Source organism: Oncorhynchus keta, chromosome 23 (assembly GCF_023373465.1).
Source record: "Oncorhynchus keta strain PuntledgeMale-10-30-2019 chromosome 23, Oket_V2, whole genome shotgun sequence".
Lineage (NCBI taxonomy): Eukaryota > Metazoa > Chordata > Actinopteri > Salmoniformes > Salmonidae > Oncorhynchus > Oncorhynchus keta.
Genome location: NC_068443.1, coordinates 34,544,479 through 34,568,136, shown reverse-complemented (window position 1 = coordinate 34,568,136; position 23,658 = coordinate 34,544,479). Strand labels below are relative to the sequence as shown.

Sequence of the window (23,658 nt, the reverse complement as noted above, 5' to 3'; positions counted from 1 at the left end):
GTAGCTACCTGACAGAGTAGTGTATAAATACATTCTGAAGGCACTGTAGCTGCCTGACAGAGTAGTGTATAATTAAATTCTGAAGGCACTGTAGCTGCCTGACAGAGTGGTGTATAATAAAATTCTGAAGCACTGTAGCTGCCTGACAGAGTAGTGTATAAATACATTCTGAAGGCACTGTAGCTGCCTGACAGAGTAGTGTATAAATACATTCTGAAGGAACTGTAGCTGCCTGACAGAGTAGTGTATAAATACATTCTGAAGGCACTGTAGCTGCCTGACAGAGTAGTGTATAAATACATTCTGAAGGCACTGTAGCTGCCTGACAGAGTAGTGTATAAATACATTCTGAAGGCACTGTAGCTGCCTGACAGAGTAGTGTATAAAAACATTCTGAAGGCACTGTAGCTGCCTGACAGAGTAGTGTATAAATACAGTCTGAAGCACTGTAGCTACCTGACAGAGTAGTGTATAATTAAATTCTGAAGGCACTGTAGCTGCCTGACAGAGTAGTGTATAAATACAGTCTGAAGCACTGTAGCTACCTGACAGAGTAGTGTATAATTAAATTCTGAAGGCACTGTAGCTGCCTGACAGAGTAGTGTATAAATACATTCTGAAGGCACTGTAGCTGCCTGACAGAGTAGTGTATAAATACATTCTGAAGGCACTGTAGCTGCCTGACAGAGTAGTGTATAAAAACATTCTGAAGGCACTGTAGCTGCCTGACAGAGTAGTGTATAAATACAGTCTGAAGCACTGTAGCTACCTGACAGAGTAGTGTATAATTAAATTCTGAAGGCACTGTAGCTGCCTGACAGAGTAGTGTATAAATACAGTCTGAAGCACTGTAGCTACCTGACAGAGTAGTGTATAAATACATTCTGAAGGCACTGTAGCTGCCTGACAGAGTAGTGTATAAAAACATTCTGAAGGCACTGTAGCTGCCTGACAGAGTAGTGTATAAATACAGTCTGAAGCACTGTAGCTACCTGACAGAGTAGTGTATAATTAAATTCTGAAGGCACTGTAGCTGCCTGACAGAGTAGTGTATAAATACAGTCTGAAGCACTGTAGCTACCTGACAGAGTAGTGTATAAATACATTCTGAAGGCACTGTAGCTGCCTGACAGAGTAGTGTATAAAAACATTCTGAAGGCACTGTAGCTGCCTGACAGAGTAGTGTATAATTAAATTCTGAAGGCACTGTAGCTGCCTGACAGAGTAGTGTATAAATACAGTCTGAAGCACTGTAGCTACCTGACAGAGTAGTGTATAAATACATTCTGAAGGCACTGTAGCTGCCTGACAGAGTAGTGTATAATTAAATTCTGAAGGCACTGTAGCTGCCTGACAGAGTGGTGTATAATTAAATTCTGAAGGCACTGTAGCTGCCTGACAGAGTAGTGTATAAATACAGTCTGAAGCACTGTAGCTACCTGACAGAGTAGTGTATAAATACATTCTGAAGACACTGTAGCTGCCTGACAGAGTAGTGTATAATTAAATTCTGAAGGCACTATAGCTGCCTGACAGAGTGGTGTATAATTAAATTCTGAAGGCACTGTAGCTGCCTGACAGAGTAGTGTATAATTAAATTCTGAAGGCACTGTAGCTGCCTGACAGAGTAGCGTATAAATACATTCTGAAGGCACTGTAGCTGCCTGACCGAGTATTGTATAAATACATTCTGAAGGCACTGTAGCTGCCTGACAGAGTAGTGTATAAAAACATTCTGAAGCACTGTAGCTGCCTGACAGAGTAGTGTATAAATACATTCTGAAGGCACTGTAGCTGCCTGACAGAGTAGTGTATAAATACATTCTGAAGGCACTGTAGCTGCCTGACAGAGTAGTGTATAAATACATTCTGAAGGCACTGTAGCTGCCTGACAGAGTAGTGTATAAATACATTCTGAAGGCACTGTAGCTGCCTGACAGAGTAGTGTATAAATACATTCTGAAGGCACTGTAGCTGCCTGACAGAGTAGTGTATAAATAAATACATTCTGAAGGAACTGTAGCTGCCTGACAGAGTAGTGTATAAATACATTCTGAAGGCACTGTAGCTGCCTGACAGAGTAGTGTATAAATACATTCTGAAGGCACTGTAGCTGCCTGACAGAGTAGTGTATAAATACATTCTGAAGGCACTGTAGCTGCCTGACAGAGTAGTGTATAAATACATTCTGAAGGCACTGTAGCTGCCTGACAGAGTAGTGTATAAATACATTCTGAAGGAACTGTAGCTGCCTGACAGAGTAGTGTATAAATACATTCTGAAGGCACTGTAGCTGCCTGACAGAGTAGTGTATAAATACATTCTGAAGGCACTGTAGCTGCCTGACAGAGTAGTGTATAAATACATTCTGAAGGCACTGTAGCTGCCTGACAGAGTAGTGTATAAATACATTCTGAAGGCACTGTAGCTGCCTGACAGAGTAGTGTATAAATACATTCTGAAGGCACTGTAGCTGCCTGACAGAGTAGTGTATAAATACATTCTGAAGGCACTGTAGCTGCCTGACAGAGTAGTGTATAAATACATTCTGAAGCACTGTAGCTGCCTGACAGAGTAGTATATAAATACATTCTGAAGGCACTGTAGCTGCCTGACAGAGTAGTGTATAAATACATTCTGAAGGAACTGTAGCTGCCTGACAGAGTAGTGTATAAATACATTCTGAAGGCACTGTAGCTGCCTGACAGAGTAGTGTATAAATACATTCTGAAGGCACTGTAGCTGCCTGACAGAGTAGTGTATAAAAACATTCTGAAGGCACTGTAGCTGCCTGACAGAGTAGTGTATAAATACAGTCTGAAGCACTGTAGCTACCTGACAGAGTAGTGTATAATTAAATTCTGAAGGCACTGTAGCTGCCTGACAGAGTAGTGTATAAATACAGTCTGAAGCACTGTAGCTACCTGACAGAGTAGTGTATAAATACATTCTGAAGGCACTGTAGCTGCCTGACAGAGTAGTGTATAAATACATTCTGAAGGCACTGTAGCTGCCTGACAGAGTAGTGTATAAAAACATTCTGAAGGCACTGTAGCTGCCTGACAGAGTAGTGTATAATTAAATTCTGAAGGCACTGTAGCTGCCTGACAGAGTAGTGTATAAATACAGTCTGAAGCACTGTAGCTACCTGACAGAGTAGTGTATAAATACATTCTGAAGGCACTGTAGCTGCCTGACAGAGTAGTGTATAATTAAATTCTGAAGGCACTGTAGCTGCCTGACAGAGTGGTGTATAATTAAATTCTGAAGGCACTGTAGCTGCCTGACAGAGTAGTGTATAAATACAGTCTGAAGCACTGTAGCTACCTGACAGAGTAGTGTATAAATACATTCTGAAGGCACTGTAGCTGCCTGACAGAGTAGTGTATAATTAAATTCTGAAGGCACTGTAGCTGCCTGACAGAGTGGTGTATAATAAAATTCTGAAGGTACTGTAGCTGCCTGACAGAGTAGTGTATAATTAAATTCTGAAGGCACTGTAGCTGCCTGACAGAGTAGCGTATAAATACATTCTGAAGGCACTGTAGCTGCCTGACCGAGTATTGTATAAATACATTCTGAAGGAACTGTAGCTGCCTGACAGAGTAGTGTATAAATACATTCTGAAGGCACTGTAGCTGCCTGACAGAGTAGTGTATAAATACATTCTGAAGGCACTGTAGCTGCCTGACAGAGTAGTGTATAAATACATTCTGAAGGAACTGTAGCTGCCTGACAGAGTAGTGTATAAATACATTCTGAAGGAACTGTAGCTGCCTGACAGAGTAGTGTATAAATGCATTCTGAAGGCACTGTAGCTGCCTGACAGAGTAGTGTATAAATACATTCTGAAGGAACTGTAGCTGCCTGACAGAGTAGTGTATAAATACATTCTGAAGCACTGTAGCTGCCTGACAGAGTAGTGTATAAATACATTCTGAAGGCACTGTAGCTGCCTGACAGAGTAGTGTATAAATACATTCTGAAGGAACTGTAGCTGCCTGACAGAGTAGTGTATAAATACATTCTGAAGGCACTGTAGCTGCCTGACAGAGTAGTGTATAAATACATTCTGAAGGCACTGTAGCTGCCTGACAGAGTAGTGTATAAATACATTCTGAAGGCACTGTAGCTGCCTGACAGAGTAGTGTATAAAAACATTCTGAAGCACTGTAGCTGCCTGACAGAGTAGTGTATAAATACATTCTGAAGCACTGTAGCTGCCTGACAGAGTAGTATATAAATACATTCTGAAGGCACTGTAGCTGCCTGACAGAGTAGTGTATAAATACATTCTGAAGGCACTGTAGCTGCCTGACAGAGTAGTGTATAAAAACATTCTGAAGGCACTGTAGCTGCCTGACAGAGTAGTGTATAAATACATTCTGAAGGAACTGTAGCTGCCTGACAGAGTAGTGTATAAATACATTCTGAAGGCACTGTAGCTGCCTGACAGAGTAGTGTATAAATACATTCTGAAGGAACTGTAGCTGCCTGACAGAGTAGTGTATAAATACATTCTGAAGGCACTGTAGCTGCCTGACAGAGTAGTGTATAAATACATTCTGAAGGCACTGTAGCTGCCTGACAGAGTAGTGTATAAATACATTCTGAAGGCACTGTAGCTGCCTGACAGAGTAGTGTATAAAAACATTCTGAAGGCACTGTAGCTGCCTGACAGAGTAGTGTATAAATACAGTCTGAAGCACTGTAGCTACCTGACAGAGTAGTGTATAATTAAATTCTGAAGGCACTGTAGCTGCCTGACAGAGTAGTGTATAAATACAGTCTGAAGCACTGTAGCTACCTGACAGAGTAGTGTATAAATACATTCTGAAGGCAATGTAGCTGCCTGACAGAGTAGTGTATAAATACATTCTGAAGGCACTGTAGCTGCCTGACAGAGTAGTGTATAAAAACATTCTGAAGGCACTGTAGCTGCCTGACAGAGTAGTGTATAATTAAATTCTGAAGGCACTGTAGCTGCCTGACAGAGTAGTGTATAAATACAGTCTGAAGCACTGTAGCTACCTGACAGAGTAGTGTATAAATACATTCTGAAGGCACTGTAGCTGCCTGACAGAGTAGTGTATAATTAAATTCTGAAGGCACTGTAGCTGCCTGACAGAGTGGTGTATAATTAAATTCTCAAGGCACTGTAGCTGCCTGACAGAGTAGTGTATAAATACAGTCTGAAGGCACTGTAGCTGCCTGACCGAGTATTGTATAAATACATTCTGAAGGCACTGTAGCTGCCTGACAGAGTAGTGTATAAAAACATTCTGAAGCACTGTAGCTGCCTGACAGAGTAGTGTATAAAAACATTCTGAAGCACTGTAGCTGCCTGACAGAGTAGTGTATAAAAACATTCTGAAGCACTGTAGCTGCCTGACAGAGTAGTGTATAAATACATTCTGAAGGCACTGTAGCTGCCTGACAGAGTAGTGTATAAAAACATTCTGAAGCACTGTAGCTGCCTGACAGAGTAGCGTATAAATACATTCTGTCACAAATTGTGACACCAACCTAATACAAGCATTAACAGGATCCACAACCACCAACATAGCCATTCTCAAAAATGGTAGGCTCAGTCGGGGGCTCAACTTACTGTTGAGAGTAAGAATAGTAAAATACACAACATTTTGCTTAGGGTCTCCCAAAAGGCTAGGGCTGGCTCTGACCGCATATGTGGGTACACAGACCTGCGAGCCACTGCGAGTTCAGATTTGTTGTGGCCCCCACCCCCATCAAAGTTGCCCATCCCAGCATTAGGTGATAGCTCAAATTAAGGAATGGTTGGCCTTCCTGACTGTTAACTGAATGATATGAGAGCCATCAGCCACAGGTTGCCACAACCATGGTAGGGGAGTAACCTTTTATCCAGGAGTGACCTGTGTGGAGGCGGATGGATTTAGGTTACTACAGTCTAAACTCAAAGGGCAGGCGGGCAGGAAAGTGGTGATGCAATCCAACCACATCACTGGTCAGAAGGAGCTTTTGGTTTGACTCACATTTGTAGTAAATCTGAAGCTATGTAAAGTAGGGAGTTAGTTACAGAAAGAAAGAGGGGTTTGGTATGGTTTTGTGTAAACACAAGTGGAGAATTTTTTAGAATTTTTCAAAGAGTCATCTGATCAACTGATTTGAGTGTCTGTTTTTTAGTACATCTATTAAGGAGTGTTCTAAAAGTTTCACATGGTAAAGTTTACAATAAAAAAATGTAGCAAAACTCCTTTCCATCTGAGACCACAAGGGACATAATACAAACAATGAACAATACTTTAAACTTGAAATCAGTTGGCATGACGCCAGGGATAAGGACATAACCTGTGTCAGCAAGTCTTTTCAAACTGTCGGTGAGGTGAAATACATGTCATCTCTTTCGTGAACGGCTAACTTTGAAAGGTGGACAAGTCCCATCCTGTTCACATCTTCACTGGTTCATTCCAACTGTTCCTCTTTAATCAATCTCATGATTTCATCTTGAACTGTCAGTTGTCTGCTGTGTGTGCATAGTGGCTGCATTTGGTGAGGTGGGAAGAAAATAAGTATAGTACTACATTGGTAGGCAGTCTTGCAGACATGGATGAACATAAATGAACATCTTAGTTAGTTATTTTCATCAGAGTATCATCCTGTGGTTTGGAGAATATATAATTCACCTTTGTAAAAATGTATGAGGAAAGATGCAACAATCCTCTTACAATTTCAAGATTTTACTTAGATCCTGAAAATCCACACACTCTGAGCTCAAATGGTCCCACTTTTGAACATGAATTAATCTTGAGAAAGAAACCCTATTTTAAGAGCAGTGTCACTCAGTTCCAGCACTACATAGTCTTTATAATATATAATATAATAATATATGCCATTTAGCAGACGCTTTTATCCAAAGCGACTTACAGTCATGTGTGCATACATTCTACGTATGGGTGGTCCCGGGAATCGAACCCACTACCCTGGCGTTACAAGCGCCATGCTCTACCAACTGAGCTACAGAAGGACCATAACTGATGAAATGACACGTGTTGTTCAACCACAAAGATCCCCCGACATGACAGGGTACCTATTGTTCAAGCATGGGTGTCTGACTCAGTCACTTGTCCAGACATAGTCACTTGTCCAAAACAACCATGTAGAGAGGCTCTTTCCAAAAAAGCTTACATCATCCAAACCTAACATACTGTTGAGACATTGGAGACTATTTCACTTCTTTCACTTCTAATTATATACTAGGTTCCACATATCTGACTAATCTCATAAACTGTAGATACAAGAGCTGCTGTTCTCTATAAAACGCTGGAAAAGGACTAGTCACCACCTGAGGGTAATAATAATGTACTGCATGTAAATGTTCTATACTGAGGGTTGATGAGGTATGGGGAAACGGTTATTGTTCAAGATAATTACCTCTTGAGTGCAAAAATATGAATTGTTTTGATATTTATGTTCTAAGAGTAGCTGAAAAATAATACTTTGCCTCCTCCGCCTAGTTACTGGTCTCAATGGGTCAAAACAGGCACGCGCACACACACACACACACACACACACACACACACACACACACACACACACACACACACACACACACACACACACACACACACACACACACACACACACACACACACACAGTGCGAGTGGGACACAGAAAAAGCATCAATTACCTTGAAATCTATTTGCCCACCCAGTGGTGCTATCAGGTACAGTCTGCTGTCCTTCAGGTGGTGTTGTCCATGGACTACAGTCAAGGCCATTGTACAACTCACACACACACCTCCATGGATTTACTAGAGACATCTAGTGTAATAGGTAACACTGGCAAACATGTAACAGGAGGGCGGTGTCTTGGCTGCACTTGCCAATCAGTCATCCCCACTGCTTCTATGCTTCATGTCCCTCCCCATGGCTTGTGTGGAGCACCATATAAATAATCTGAATCAGAGTTTAGGATTCCACGAGCACAGTTTCCAGAACCTCCACTGTCATCTAGCTGAGTTCTCTCTGCCAGGGAGTTAACACTAAACCTGGCCATTAGCCCTCTCTAGCACCTGGCACCTTTTGGTCTATTCTCCACACAGGTATTTGCCACGAGCATCTTAAGCAACCATGATCATCACTGTCTCTTTGATTTGGGTTGTGGTGATCAGCTTTTGCTGCTGTCTGTGGCTTGCTCTGGGGATCCGTAAGAGGTAAGCAGAGACCCACGCATTTTATAGTAATGCAAAAAGTAATGTTGAATGGTATTCAATGTTTGATGGTCAACAGTCTAATGAAGCACACAGCATAACATTGTGGAATGGAACATGTGTCTGATAATGTGAAGGCTTTGGGTGTGGTATTCCTTTTAAAGTGTACAACAACGTGCTTCTACACCTGCATTGCTTGCTGTTTGGGGTTTTAAGGCTGGGTTTCTGTACAGCACTTTGAGATATCAGCTGATGTACGAAGGGCAATATCAATACATTTGATTTGATTTGAACAACCATATTTACAGCTGACCCTTTTATTGTTTTCTTTCTTTGATGTTATGTGGGTTTTATTTGTGTCACCTGTATTGCTCTTAAAAAATATGTAAAAGGGTTCCATGTTGCAAAAGGTTATTCATTTTTATGGAGACTTTAGTGATGTCTACTTGCCAAAAAAAGCCAGCTGTAATTTCGTGACATACTTTATTTTGTTGTACAAACCTGACAGTTATGTATAAGTGGTAGTGTTATTCTGAGATTGCTGCAGTGGCATTGGGTTTTGTTCTGCTGGATGTGACTTACAACTTTCCAAAGTTTTGTCATTTGAGCACATCACTCGATTCTGACATCACCTTGTTGTTGTTTGCTTTGGGTTTATAAGACAACATTTAAATTAGGTTCAGATACAAGTCTGGATTCATTGGACATCTTTAGGTGTCCTTTGGATGTTGCTTTAACTCACGTATTTTAAACATCTCATGTCTAAACATCACCTTTGTGTTTCCTATGTTCAAGTATTTCCGATGGCTTGCTTTGGACATTGCTTTATCATTGCTATGATGCTAAATGATTGTTGTTGCTCTTCAAGAAAACCAGGTGAACCACCAGTGGAAAATGGTTTGATCCCGTACCTCGGCTGTGCCGTCCAGTTTGGAACCAACCCCCTGGAGTTTCTCCGGAGCCGACAGAATAAGTATGGGCACATCTTCACTTGCAAGATCGCTGGCAAGTACTTTCACTTCCTGTGCGACCCTTTCTCCTACCACGCCGTCATCCGCCAAGGCAGGCATCTGGACTGGAAGAAGTTTCACTTCTCCACCTCGGTCAAGGTAAAGACATGCCTAACTCTGAATTGTTGTTCAACTAAATATTTGCTGATGATGAGTTAATCTATCCATATCTGTCAATGCAGGCTTTCAAGAGTCTTAAATGAAACCTCTCTTTATCTCCACCCAGGCTTTCGGCCATGACAGCATGGACCCCAGGCACGGTTACACCACAGAGAACCTCCACCAGACCTTCATGAAGACCTTGCAAGGTGAAGCCCTCCCTTCGCTCATCGAGACCATGATGGAGAACCTGCAGTCGGTCATGCTGCAGTCAGACACCCTCAGCCCCAGCAAGGATCGATGGGACGTGGATGGCATTTTCGCCTTCTGCTACAAGGTCATGTTCGAGTCGAGCTACCTGACACTCTTCGGCAAGGATCTGGGTAACGACAAGAATGCTGCGCGCCAGGAGGCCCAGAAGGCTTTGGTCCTCAACACCCTGGAGAACTTCAAGGAGTTCGACAAGATCTTCCCGGCGTTGGTGGCTGGGTTGCCCATCCATGTGTTCAAGAGTGCCCACTCTGCAAGGGAGAACCTGGCGAAGACCATGCTGGCTGAGAACTTGAGCAAACGCGAGAATGTATCGGACCTGATCTCACTGCGCATGCTGCTGAATGACACCCTGTCGACCTTCAATGACCTGAGCAAGGCCCGCACCCACGTGGCTCTGCTGTGGGCCTCGCAGGCCAACACGCTCCCGACTGCCTTCTGGAGCCTGCTCCACATGATTAGGTATGTACAGATGTTGGATCTTAATTTGAGCCAGCTTACTACAGCAGGAAAAGTGTCCTGCAGCAACAGGACATTTGAATTATTATGTGGATTACAATTCATGGACATTTCTATAGGGGTTGATACATTTTTTATTAGGGCAAAACAAGTCTGAAATGTCAATCCTTTTTAAAACTCAAATACAATACAAGTTTGCATTTCCTGCATTGTGGGGGGGGTGTATCAGCTTAGCTATCTTGTTCAAACAGCTGAACATAGATGCTGTGCTCATTAGGGTGGAGATAAGGGCTGGGCAATGTATTTTGTAACAGTCCTGTACAGTAAATTGTCATTCTCAACTACTGACTGCGACTTAGTGCTAGCTCACAGTAACTCCTGTGATAACAGATGTGTCAAGAACGGCTCATTGGAGAGACATAGCATTCCCTTTATGTCATAGAGCTGCAGAGAACAACCTGGTCCAAAGTGCATGTTGGGAATATTTTGATACATGATCTGTATAGTCTGAACTTGATGGTTTGACTTACCCTCCATCTTGTCTTGCCTCTTCAGGAGTCCTGAGGCTATGAAAGCAGCCAATGAGGAGGTGAAGAATATTCTGGAGAGTTCAGGTCAGCGTGTCGACCCTAGCAAACCACAACTCACTCTCTCCCGGGAGGACCTGGACAATATGCCTGTAATAGGTAAGGGGAAGCTGCAATATACAAAAAATGATTTAGTAGATATTTTTCCAAAATCATGTTTGACACGAAAGTCAAGCTGTCCAGTGAATATGGTATAATAAAGAACCATGTCTTCTTGACCCTGCAGACAGCATCATCAAGGAGGCCATGCGTCTGTCGAGCGCATCAATGAACATCCGAGTGGCCAAAGAGGACTTCCTGCTTCACCTTGATAACCAGGAGTCGTACCGCATCCGCAAAGATGACGTCATCGCCCTTTACCCCCAGATGCTCCACTTTGACCCAAAGATTTATGAGGATCCCTTGGTGAGTGATGCTCAGTGTCTTCCCTTTAAAGATGAAAGGCCATATAACTAGGGTTAGGAGTGTCAGTCTTTCCTCTAACTCCCCTCTCAATCCACAGACCTACAAATACGACAGATATCTTGATGACAACGGCCAGGAGAAGACGACGTTCTACAGGGAGGGACGCAAGCTGAGGTACTATTACATGCCTTTCGGCTCAGGGGTGACCAAGTGCCCTGGGCGCTTCTTCGCCGTGCATGAGATCAAGCAGTTCCTGGCGCTGGTTCTGTCCTACTTCAACATGGAGCTCCTAGACTCAGCCGTTAAAGTGCCTCCTCTCGACCAATCACGTGCAGGTCTGGGGATCCTGCAACCCACCTATGACATTGACTTTCGATACAAACTGAAAACTCAGTAAGACGGACTCCACTCATCTACTTTCTTAATAATGTAAATTGTACATATTGTATATTTAAGAATTGTTCTAATGTCTTTTTGAAGTTGATGCGCAAAACAAAAGCCACAGAGTGGTTTGTGATCGCCTCAGAATGGTAGCACTGGCGAAACGCCCATCCCATTTCGAAAGTGACATTGGTAGAACTCCATATAAGTGTTATCAGTAATATTTACTGCATCTTCCAGTTAATCATCATAACTATATCCTTATTGTCGACCTCCATCTTTGAACTGTGAAATCATTCAACATTGCGGAGGTAATTCTGTTTGTGACCCTCACTATCAGTAGTTAGTTGGTAAATGCCACTATTTACTGTGATGTTGAATGGCTCTAACTACACCGACTGAGTAGAGTAATGTACATTGTAGTTCCATTGAATGATTCCCTCTGCTAGGATGAAATACATTTTGGTAATCTGTATTAATGTTTACTTTGATATACTGTACAAAACAAGTATTAAAATGCATGCAATGTTTAATTTGATATACTTTATAAAACGAGTATAAAATCAATACATTTCTATAACAGTGTATTGTGTCATTCATTTGTTTATTCAGTCATTAGTTTGACCACACTCTCATGGTATTAGGTAATTCCATAAACCTCAGATAAGGTATCTCTCTCTCTCTCTTCTACATTGGAAGGTAAATGTGGTACACCAGGTGCTGGTGTCCCATCTCAGGTCCATAAGGGCTTGGTGGTTAGTACTATTTGGGTTTTATTTAGAAGACTAGCATTGGAATGAATCATTTAGAAGATATCAAGACTATGACAAGATTCAGTAAATAGACCTATAGAACAATGGGTCAGCTCCTAATGTCCTGTGGTAACTTGTCCAGTCATCATTAGATCATAAATTATTGGCACCCTTGGCACCCTTGATAAAGATTAGCAAAAAATACTGTATGAAATTGACTATATTGTATGTAAGAAACGAGAAATTCTATTATTTTATACAATTGCTCAGAGAAAAAAGTAATACAAGAAATCCAGTGACATGTATTCATGGGTGCCAAAGGAAGCCAGCCTTCCCAAACAAATTGACCAAGAAAAAAAATTGAAAAACATATTTATTTATTTATTTATTTTGTCTCTGTGTGTTTCATAATTTTCCTTCAATTCGCAAGAGGCTGAATGTATCTCACCGGAGAAAGTATCCAAATGAGTAAAACAGCGCCCCTCTGTCTCTGTATGTGTAGCCAGTGAGCATTTGGCCTCCCTTGATAAAAAAAAAGTATAAAATAATAGCCAATCAGTGTTGAGCTTAACTGAGTGAGCTCAACTGTGAATGGTCCTGGCGCACCAACAGAAGTGTCAAGGGAAGCCAGTTTGGATTTGGCTTCACTCCTATTACATCGCATTGAGATAAATACGTGATTGACTGAAACAACTTGTTGCATCTCATTGTGTTGTCGTCCTCCGGTGGCTAGGTAGCTAGCTAAAATTGGCACTTTCCTAAATTAGCAATGGATGGAGATAGGGATTCAGACTTGTGGCTTTACTTAATTCTCCGTACTGGCCAATGATTATAAAGGCCATTCTGATCCATCCGTAAATTCTTACATTGTGCCCCTGGACTGAGAGGATGGAACTTCAATATGTAGCTAGATGTAGTAGGCCAACGTCAACTAGCTAACGTTTCCCATGAAAGGAAGTTAGGCTATTGAGGAAGTACTTTAGCCACGTAGCCTAGGACATAACTTTAAAAAAATTGTGTACGGTATGACAGAGTCATAAACCGTTTCATCAACATTAAAGAGAGGAGGATGGCATTGGCGTTTCTCTACAAGTAGGTGGAGTCAACATGTTTTTTCAACTTGCACGCACGCATACACACACAAAAATCAGAACCATGGACATCATATTCAGCTTACGTTGATTGGACTAAATTGTTTTTGGTTTCTTTTAGTTGTCACTGTATTAGACTAAGCATAGGTGATTGTTTTGATGTTGAAGTTGAAATGACGCTGGAATAGTAGAGGCAGCTATTGTTTTCTTTGCGACTTGCTGTAACTCTCCATGGTTCTAAATCAATAGTTGTTTAGTAGTCCGAAAATGTCGAAAACATTCACTTCCTTGACCATACTGTAGGTCATGTAACTGTTTGTTACATGCAATATGCTTTGTGGGCTTCACCAGACAGAGGTTGCTCTCCGGTTTTGTGATGTAACAAAGGTGTGGTTTAATTTATTCTGCCACTGTGTCGTTGTGTTGTACTCGGCCTTAGGCATTGACACTGAGTGTACAAAACATGAAGGACACCTGCTCTTTCCCATGACAGACTGACCAGGTGAAAGCTATGATCCCTTATTGATGTCACTTGTTGGTCATTTTTGGGGAAAGCCTGGCTTCCCTCGGCATCCATGAATACACACCACTGGAGGAATACAGATGAGCCTTGTTTGATGAGATTGGAGAACATTCCGGCAGGGTGTTTAGACCTGTTGGAACAGGTGCTATGGTCAGATAACATGAAAATAGAGCTCTTTGGCCACACAAACCAGTGGTGGGTTTGGAGTTGAAGACAGAAGCATATGCATAAAAGTACATCATACCTATGGTAAAATATGGTGGTGGATCTTTGATGTTATGGGGCTATTTAACTTACACTTGTCATGGGGCCCTTGTTAAGGTCAACGGCATCATGAACTTTACCCAGTACCAGGACATTTTAGCCAAAAACCTGGTCGTCTTCCAGGAAGACTATAACCCCAAGCACTAATCAAAATTCACAAAGAACCGAGTGTACAAAACATGAAGGACACCTGCTCTTTCCATGACAGACTGACCAGGTGAAAGTTGTGATCCCTTATTGATGTCACTTGTTGGCAATTTTTGACAACAAAATCAACATTTTGCAATGGCCATCTCAGTCTCTGGACTTGAAACCCCTTGAAAGCCTGTGGTTTGAATTGAAGAAGGCAGTCTATAAACGCAGACAAAGGATATCAAGGATCTGGAAATATTCTGTATGGAGAAATTATCTAAGATCCCTCCCAATGTGTTCTCTAATCTCATTAAACATTTTAGAAAAAGGCAGTGTCGTTATCCTCGCCAGAGGAGGGTTCGAAAAAATTGAAAAGAGGGGTGCCAATAATTTTAACCCCTATCGTTTTTATATATATTTTTTTATTACTTCTTAAATAAAATATATATCTTTGAGCAATTGTATTCGTATAAAATAATATAATTTTCCCTTTTTTTGAGAACAAAATAATACCTCAGTCTTGAAATGCTTTATTTTATACAGTATTTTCTTTCTCATCTTCATCAAGAGTGCCAATAATTATGGACCTGCCAATAATTATGGACCTGACTGTATGTGTGCCAGCTGGGCTAGACATCAACCCCAGGATGATAAGAGAACCAGTAGGCACAGTGTCACTGGCACATCGTAACCCCAACTGCTGCTGTCAGCACAGCTGTCTCACCAACAGGCCAACGGGTGCATTTGTGAGCTACCGTCTGTGAAAGTAGTTATTGGAAGAGCATTTCATGCCTCAGGCACAGCTTGGCTGAGCAGCCTTAATGACTGCAACACAATTAATAACTTTGATCCTATTTGATCTATTTGTTGTTTTATATCTGTGCTTGATTTAATCCCAAAATTATGTTCTCGCTGTAGTGTTCTAACCGAAGAACCCATCTAGCTTTATTTCTTTGGAATTTGATCTGGTTATATATAACCTACACCCAAAAGCACATCCTTGATGCTAATGACGCTTCAGAAGTGAACATGTACGATTAGATTGACTTGAATCTCGTTTAAACTAACTTGTGATTCAATTGTACTGCAGTGTTTGCTGTTGAAATATTACTGTTGAATTGCTTGTTTGCTCTTCAGAGAGTTTGTAAAGGCCATCAAATTAAACAGTTGAGTTTACCACAGTTCAGACCCAAATGTGCCTATGTGGGCTACCATCAATCATATACCAAAACCATGGTACTGTATAATGGAACTATGTTAAAAATACAAAAGACAGGATAACAGGAGAAGATAATGATAACTTTAAAGATAGTCTTTCTTCACAACTTTAGGCTATTCAAGGTGTTATACAAATCATTTCATGTCAGAGACTCCTGAGATACACTGCATTCTTAGTTCTTACAAATGTCACCATAATCCCAGAAGCTTTCATAACTGTGGTTTAACTTTCCCTAGCCTGGCACCAGTTCTGTAGCTATGTGCTTTACCCTGACATGACATGTACAAAATGACCGTTTGGCTTAAAGCACATACGGTTCTGAGATTTAGCGAACCTTACCCGCCATTCCATCCTCAGGTAAACCCAAGACGAGAGCCATTCAAAACAATTGAAAGTGTGACCTTTGAGCAGAGATGCAATCATTGATTTGCGGTCTGAGCCACAAGCGCGGGTTGGGAGAGAGAGTCTATGTGAGGTCATTTAACTGGAACAGGGGTTACTCTGGGGCGAGATGAAGAATGCTATGAATGAAATCTGTACAGCTGGTCATTCATTTGGTCCCTTTGTTGTTGGGTGACTAAAGTTCAAACAGAGTTGAATGGAATTGCCCAATCTAGGGGGCCAATGCCAATGCGTTAACCAACGTCATACCCGGTGTTCTAGAATGTAAGTGTTTGGTTAGTCGACATCTTTAACTTCTGTTCTTATTCCCGGCGTGACATAAACAATGAAATAGTTCACGAAGGTTATGCACTGGGCCTTCACTAGTCCTGAATTAACGGGCCGATATAGTCGTCTGTAGCACGGGCGAAAAAACGTTTTCAAAAGAATTCTCAGTACCCCCACATCTTCCCACGGCTATGGAGTGGTCACATTGTTTGCAGTGTTCACAAACGAGGCCTATGTTACACTTGTGAGAAAGAAGTTTTGATTTATTACATAACATTTATGTACTTTTGTTTGGAGCGCTCCATCTGTGCATGAGTCTAGTTTCTCTTGCTGCGTTTACACAGGCAGCCCAATTCTGATATTTTGCCCAATTATTGGCAAAAGAGCTGATCTAATTGGTCATAAGTATATGTATATACGTGGCCTGCGCTCCTCATTTGGAAGTCCAAGCCTAGGGAGGTTACTATGAGTTGTTAGAAAAGTATTGAAAGTGTTCAATTTAACATAAATGTTATTTAATAAATCAAAACTTCTTCCGTTATTTCTGATATATACAAATGTATCAAAGTAAAGATGGATATGTAAATTGCCTTTTACATTGTAGAACCAGTTCATTGGTTTACAATTTGGTAATGGTATGGTCACGTATGAGGCCAAGTAGGCCTATGGCATATTCACCATTGGATCACTATAAGGCTGCGTTTACACAGGCAGCCCAATTCTGATATTTTTTTTCACTGGTATTTTTTGGTATTTTGACCAATCAGATCAATTCTGAAAAACATCTTGTGAAGAAATCTGATTGGTCATAAAATACCAATTAGTGGAAAAAAATCATCAGAATTGGGCTGCCTGTGTAAACACAAGATCTGCAAATATATATATATTTTTTAAAGGTAGCACTTCAATCTGCCTTGACTTCTGTTGATTTCCTGCCCTTACAACTGCTATACATGGTCCCTATTTTATTGTTGGAGATATTAATATAAGCCGAAAAATGTGTCTTAACCTGCCATGTTTATGAGTCAAATAACATTTGCAGAGAAAGACAACTTATTTTAACAAGGAATGATTTTAATCAAATTTAAATGACAATGTACCAATAGTATTTCTGCAAAGTTTGCAGAAATACATTCCATATACGCCATACAGGCCTACTACTTAAAGTCATTTAAAACAAAACAATTGTCTCGAGCCTGTCAACAAGAGTCGTAAAAACAAGTCAGAAAAAAGTGCTCAACCAGAGTCACTTCTGTTACAATCCAAATCTGTATTCACATAAAACAAATGGATCTCCTGAATGACAACATTCATAAGACAGCCACTCATGAATCAATTGAGTGTACAGTAGGATGTGTCCTCTTTTACAGCGTCAATCAAACAATATAAATCAATTCAATAACTGAATAAGAGAAAGCCATGATAAACATTCTCCTTGCACACAATAACAATGATAATAAACCCATTTTGAAACCAAACAATTACATTGATTGAAACGAGATCATGTCTACAAATCCAATTGTTACAAATATTATTTTTTACAGAGTGTCTCAGGGGTGGATTCGATTTTTTGTTGTTGTATTATTAAATGTTATTTAACGTGCATTTATAACAGAGACTATCGTGCACATTTCTCCAGCTGTTGAGGGGGTTAACCTCCTGTCTCCTGGGGTCAACTGGAAGGTCAGAAGGTCAAAGATGAAAAGTCAGTGATCAACGTGGGCTCAGTGAATGGTAGTAGCCTTAGAGCTGAACATACTCAGGCTAAAGGGACTAGAAGGAGAGAGAGAGACAACGGGAGAGATCATACAGTTGAAGTCGGAAGTTTACATACACCTTAGCCAAATACATTTAAACTCAGTTTTTCACAAGTCCTGACATTTAATCCTGGTAAAGATTCACTGTCTTAGGTCAGTTAGGATCACCACTTTATTTTAAGAATGTGAAATGTCAGAATAATAGTAGAGAGAATGATTTATTTCAGCTTTTATTTCTTTCATCACATTCCTAGTGGGTCAGACGTTTACATACACTCAATTTGTATTTGGTAGCATTGCCTTTACATTTTTTAAACTTGGGTCAAACGTTTCAGGTAACCTTCCACAAGCTTCCCACAATAAGTTGGTTGAATTTTGGCCCGTTCCTTCTGATAGAGCTGGTGTAACTGAATCAGGTTTGCAGGCCTCCTTGCTCGCACATGCTTTTTCAGTTCTGACCACAAATGTTCTATAGGATTGAGGTCAGGGCTTTGTGATGGCCACTCCAATACCTTGACTTTGTTATCCTTAAGCAATTTTGCCACAACTTTGGAAGTATGCTTGGGGTCATTGTCCATTTGGAAGACCCATTTGCGACCAAGCATTAACTTCCTGACTGATGTCTTGAGATGTTGCTTCAATATAAGTACATACTTTTCCTACCTCATGATGCCATCTATTTTGTGAAGTGCACCAGTCCCTCCTGCAGCAAAGCAACCCCACAACATGATGCAGCCACCCCCGTGCTTCATGGTTGGGATGGTGTTCTTCGGCTTGCAAGCCTCCCCCTTTTTCCTCCAAACATAACGATGGTCATTATGCCCAAACAGTTCTATTTTTGTTTCATCAGACCAGAGGACATTTCTCCAAAAAGTATGATCATTGTCCCCATCTGCAGTTGCAAACTGTAGTCTGGCTTTTTTATGGCAGTTTTGGAGCAGCGGCTTCTTCCTTGCTGAGTGGCCTTTCAGGTTATGTTGATATAGGACTCGTTTTACTGTGGATATATATACTTTTGTACCTGTTTCCTCCAGCATCTTCACAAGGTCCTTTGCTGTTGTTCTGGGATTGATTTGCACTTTTCGCACCAAAATACATTAATCTCTAGGAGACAGAACGCGTCTCCTTCCTGAGCAGTATGACGGCTGCATGGTGTTTATACTTACGTACTATTGTTTGTGCAAATGAACGTGGTACCTTCAGGCGTTTGGAAATCGCTCCCAAGGATGAACCAGACTTGTAGAGGTCTACAATTTTTTTTTTGATATCATGGCTGATTTCTTTTGATTTTCCCATGATGTCAAGCAAAGAGGCACTGAGTTTGAAGGTAGGACTTGAAATACAGTGGGGCAAAAAAGTATTTAGTCAGCCACCAATTGTGCAATTTCTCCCACTTGTGCAAGTTCTCCCACTTGTTTGTAGGTGACCAAATACTTATTTTCCACCAAAATTTGCAAATAAATTCATTAAAAATCCTACAATGTGATTTTCTGGATTTTTTCTCCTCATTTTGTCTGTCATAGTTGAAGTGTACCTATGATGAAAATTACAGGCCTCTCTCATCTTCTTAAGTGGGAGACCTTGCACATTTGGTGGCTGACTAAATACTTTTTTGCCCCAATGTACATCCACAGGTACACCTCGAATTGACTCAAATGGTGTCATCAGAAGCTTCTAAAGCCATGACATCATTTTCTGGATTTTTACAAGCTGATTAAAGGCACAGTCAACTTAGTGTATGTAAACTTCTGACCCACTGGAATTGTGATAAAGTTAATTATAAGTGAAAAATCTGTCTGTAAACAATTGTTGGAAAAATTACTTGTGTCATGCACAAAGTAGATGTCCTAATCGACTTGCCAAAACTATAGTCTGTTAAGAAGAAATTAGTGGAGTGGTTGAAAAACTAGTTTTAATGACTCCGACCTAAGTGTATGTAAACTTCCGACTTCAACTGTACATACCTGAACACATATGAAGATGGCACAAAAACACACACATCACACACACAGAAACTCACCTCTTAAGGTTACTAGCTGATGATGAGGAGCTTTGCACCAGCCTCTTGGGAGAAGAGGAGGAGGAGAAGGGGACAGGGACCTGAGATAGCCTGGAACACTTGGGAGGGGTGATAGAGGTCTGACTGGTCTTTGTCAAATTCAACCTGGAGAAAGATGGTACAACAAACAATAAGGCTTTATAACCATTTAAAAATAGTATAGCTCTAAAGTTGAACGCAGGGTTATGTCTGTCGATGTACAATGCAATCAACGTCAACGAAGTATTGATGGATGTTTAACCACATTCACTTTCGCACAGCACACGCCCATACCGTGAAGTGGTGGCAGACCTGGATGAGCGACGGCCTTTCAAATCCCTGAGTTTATCTCCTTGGGTCAGACACTCCCTGTAGTTATTCTGCAGATGACAGAGAGAGGGCGACAAACCAAGACATGCAGTCGCAATCATTTCACATCCTAAGCAAAATGCCAGCCCTCAAAAGACTTAGACAGGGTCAGACCATTTCAGATTATAATGCAATGAATAAAACTGACCTGAATCCTTATTGTACCTGACAGACAGTCCTATATGTAACACCACATGTGTCCAATACGGGCCGAGTCTGGCCCGTGACACATTTCTATCTGGCCCGTGAAATGATTTGGGATGTCAATTCATTTTGGCCCGCTTCCATACCGCCTGCTATGCGCTGCACTAGAAGTCACAGCAAGCAATGCACGAGCCAGCCAGTGTTTAAAAGTGGTGTAAGCCAAATGTCCATGCCGAGTTTCGGTACCGACTAGTCATTGCTGTAACCTACATAAAATGTCATCTTGGTTGTCAAAAGAGTTAAGATAAAGGATTCCCACGAGGGTATAAATTACTACTAAAGGACAATAGGACACACAAGCGAGTATAAATTAGTAAACTTTACAAAATTACAACCTGATGCGCCCGGTGAATTCAAAGTTCCTTTGCGCTGCTTTTCTGTGTCCCGTTTACGTTGCTTTCTGTGTGTCCCATTTACAGCTCGCAGCAGAGGGTACAGACACATGCCACAGTCCTAGCTAAGCTACAAATATGTTGTGGTCTGGCAAATATGTTGTAGCTTGACAATGACTAGCCAAAAAAAAAAAACACCATTGTCAAAGGAATTGAACAATTCCTATAAATATATATTCATTAACCAATTCAATTGAAATCACTGTCTGTTTCTAAGAATTTGTAAGATCCTCATTTGCATAAAACAGACAGAGACCAGTCTATCAAAATTAGCCAATAGCATTCTCGAGAGCGCTGCTCATAGAACCATGTACAACAGTTTATATATCACATATGAAGTCATAGGTTATAAAATGTCTCTCCTCCTCTCGACCAGGACAAAGCAGGTTCAAAAGTTCATTCCAACTCACTAGCGCACATACCTGACACACTATACCTGGATTAACTCCTGAAGTCTCACCATAGTCTATTACCACTTAGCAGACAGTTCCAGATAAGGAAAACCTGGAGGGGCTCCCGCTGTCTTATTTGATCGCCACAGAGTTATAGCTGAGTCGGTTCAAACATAGGTTAATGACACTCTTTGCTTACTTTAGACACACACACACATACATTCCTTCATCCACAATGGCTATAATTTCCAATTACCCCTTGTCCATGCTACATAACCTCTTCCTTAGGAACTAACATTATTAATCAGATATTGTAAAACAGGTTAGAGTTTAATTAGTTATAGTTCTATTTAAATGTAAATATGGTTTAGTCATTATTCATAAGATATCTAACAACCATGCAAAGGAGAAACATGTGGGACTATTACAGCAACATTTAAGAAGTAGCCTAGGCTACCTACTCAAATCAAGACATTTTGATTGCACCATACAGCAATGTTGCATTCTGCCACACCAGTGATCCACGCAGTGCAAGAAATGAAAAAAATGTTTTAAATGTTACAACAACTGAGCTATGTTTTTGTTATTCGGCGTTATGAAATACTTTTTGATTAAGGTCACAGGAATGCACAAGCGTAGCAGCAAAGACTGGACAAATATCTCTTCTTTTGTTTCAATATGTTAAAATGCTATATGCAGAATCCTACGTAGATAAGTGGACATTATAAAATGGACATGGGTAGCAGTTGTAGGACTATGCAAAAAAATGTTTTTAACAAATATAATAGGCTATGTCTGGCCCGCAAATTCGTTGAGCTTTTTCAATATGCACTGGTTGAGTTTGGCAGCCCTGTGTTTGTTGCACAATACATTTCTATCTGAACGTTCTGTGACATTACACCCTTCAGAACAGGACCCATGACACCCCATTCAAACTGTAAAATCACATTTAAAAAACATACAAACTAACTCTGACCAAACCGGATTTATCTCAGGTAGGCAATCTTTCTATAATATTCGCCGCCTATTTAAATGTACTTTATTCTGCCCACTCAACTCTACAGCCAGAAGTTGTCATCTCTTATGCTGAAAAGGCTTTCGACCGGGGGTTGAGTGGGAATATCTATTTGCAGTACTAGAGAGATTTGGGTTTGGTCCTGTCATTCCTTTCCTGGATTAAGATGTTGTACTCATCCCCAGTGGATTTTGTTCACACCAACAATGTTACCTCCAGCTACTTCCTCTCCACAGAGGGCCAGGCAGGGTTGCTGTTTATCCGTATAGGGTAGGGTTGCTTATATCTGTGTAAGCCTCTTGCTATCGCCCTGCGGGGCGGAGGAGAGGATTAAGGGAATACTAAGGGGCAACATAACTCACAAGGTGTCCTTATATGCAGACAATCTTCTTTTATACATCTCTAACACTATGCCCGCTCTCTTAGACATGCTACAAGGTTTTGGTTGTCAGCTAAACCTAACAAAAAGTGTGCTCCTCCCCATTAATCCATTCGCAGAAGGAATTGGGTATGCCAATTTCCCATTTAAGCATCAGGTCTTTATTTATTTGGGGATAAAGGTCACACGCTCATTTAAGGCTCTGTCCAAACATAACTTCAAAACACTCCTGGAGCGCACTAAGCAGGATTTCATTAGGTGCTCGTCTCTTCCCATTTCATTAGCAGGTCGCATTAACTCTGTTAAGATGCCTGTACTACCTAGGTTTTTGTACCTATTCCAAATGATTGACATTTTTCTGCCAAAGTCGATGTTCAAACAACTGGACAGTTACATTTCCAACTTCATTTGGAATAAGTCAAATCCACGAATGAGAAAGGTATATCTAGAGAGGCCTAAGCCCACAGGCTTTTTTACACTACTACTGGTCAGCAAATATTTCTAAATGTGTTTATTGGGTTTCTACATTTGAAAACAAGGACGGCCCAACTTGGGCCATCATAGAGTTACAGTCAAGCCTTCCAACGTCTCCGGTATCGCTCCTGTGCTCCCCAATGCCCATGAACCTTGGCATCCATGTTTTGAACCCCATTGTTAAGAACTCCCTTAAAATCTGGTCCCAATTCCAAAGTCACTTTAGCCTTTAACAAGCAAGTGGCTTCTCTCCATTAACATCTAATCATCTCTTCCCAGCATCACAGATTGACACGGCATTCCAGTTCTGGCCTAGGAACGGTCTGCTGTTTTTTTGTGACCTATTTGTTGATAACACATTTGTCTCATTCGATACTCTGAGGGTTGACCATAATATTCCCAATACCCACTTTTTTTTTAGATACCTACAAACTTGCAGCTTTGCCAAAAAACATTTCCCTTCATTTCCACTTGAGCCCACTAAGTGTCCAGTTGAGAGGTGCTTAGATCTTAACCCTTATCTGAAGGGCACAATCTCTATACGACATAATACAGAACATTAATCCGCCTTCCTTTGCAAATACAAAG

General features: G+C 41.0%; 2 protein-coding genes across 3 annotated transcripts in view; one reads left to right on the top strand and one right to left on the bottom strand.

Annotated features, from left to right (window-relative positions):
• The first annotated feature begins 7,971 nt into the window (after positions 1-7,971).
• Positions 7,972-11,970, top strand: LOC118402211 (cytochrome P450 7A1-like). Its single transcript, XM_035800229.1, has 6 exons — positions 7,972-8,192; positions 9,058-9,298; positions 9,426-10,030; positions 10,583-10,713; positions 10,841-11,019; positions 11,117-11,970. Exons 1-6 carry the CDS (start codon positions 8,110-8,112, stop codon positions 11,414-11,416), a joined length of 1,539 nt encoding a protein of 512 aa, XP_035656122.1. The 5' UTR covers positions 7,972-8,109; the 3' UTR covers positions 11,417-11,970.
• Positions 11,971-17,086: 5,116 nt separating this feature from the next.
• The window catches only part of LOC118402210 (dual specificity protein phosphatase CDC14AB-like), a 28,493-nt gene continuing 21,921 nt past the window's right edge, over positions 17,087-23,658 (bottom strand). For both annotated transcript variants that reach the window (XM_035800228.2, XM_035800227.2), the window contains exons 11-13: positions 20,140-20,225; positions 19,828-19,971; positions 17,087-17,823 (exon numbers count right to left, since the gene is read on the bottom strand). In XM_035800228.2, the coding sequence (XP_035656121.1) occupies positions 17,775-17,823; positions 19,828-19,971; positions 20,140-20,225 (279 nt within the window). In that variant the 3' untranslated portion in view covers positions 17,087-17,774. The remainder of the gene's footprint in view (positions 17,824-19,827; positions 19,972-20,139; positions 20,226-23,658) is intronic.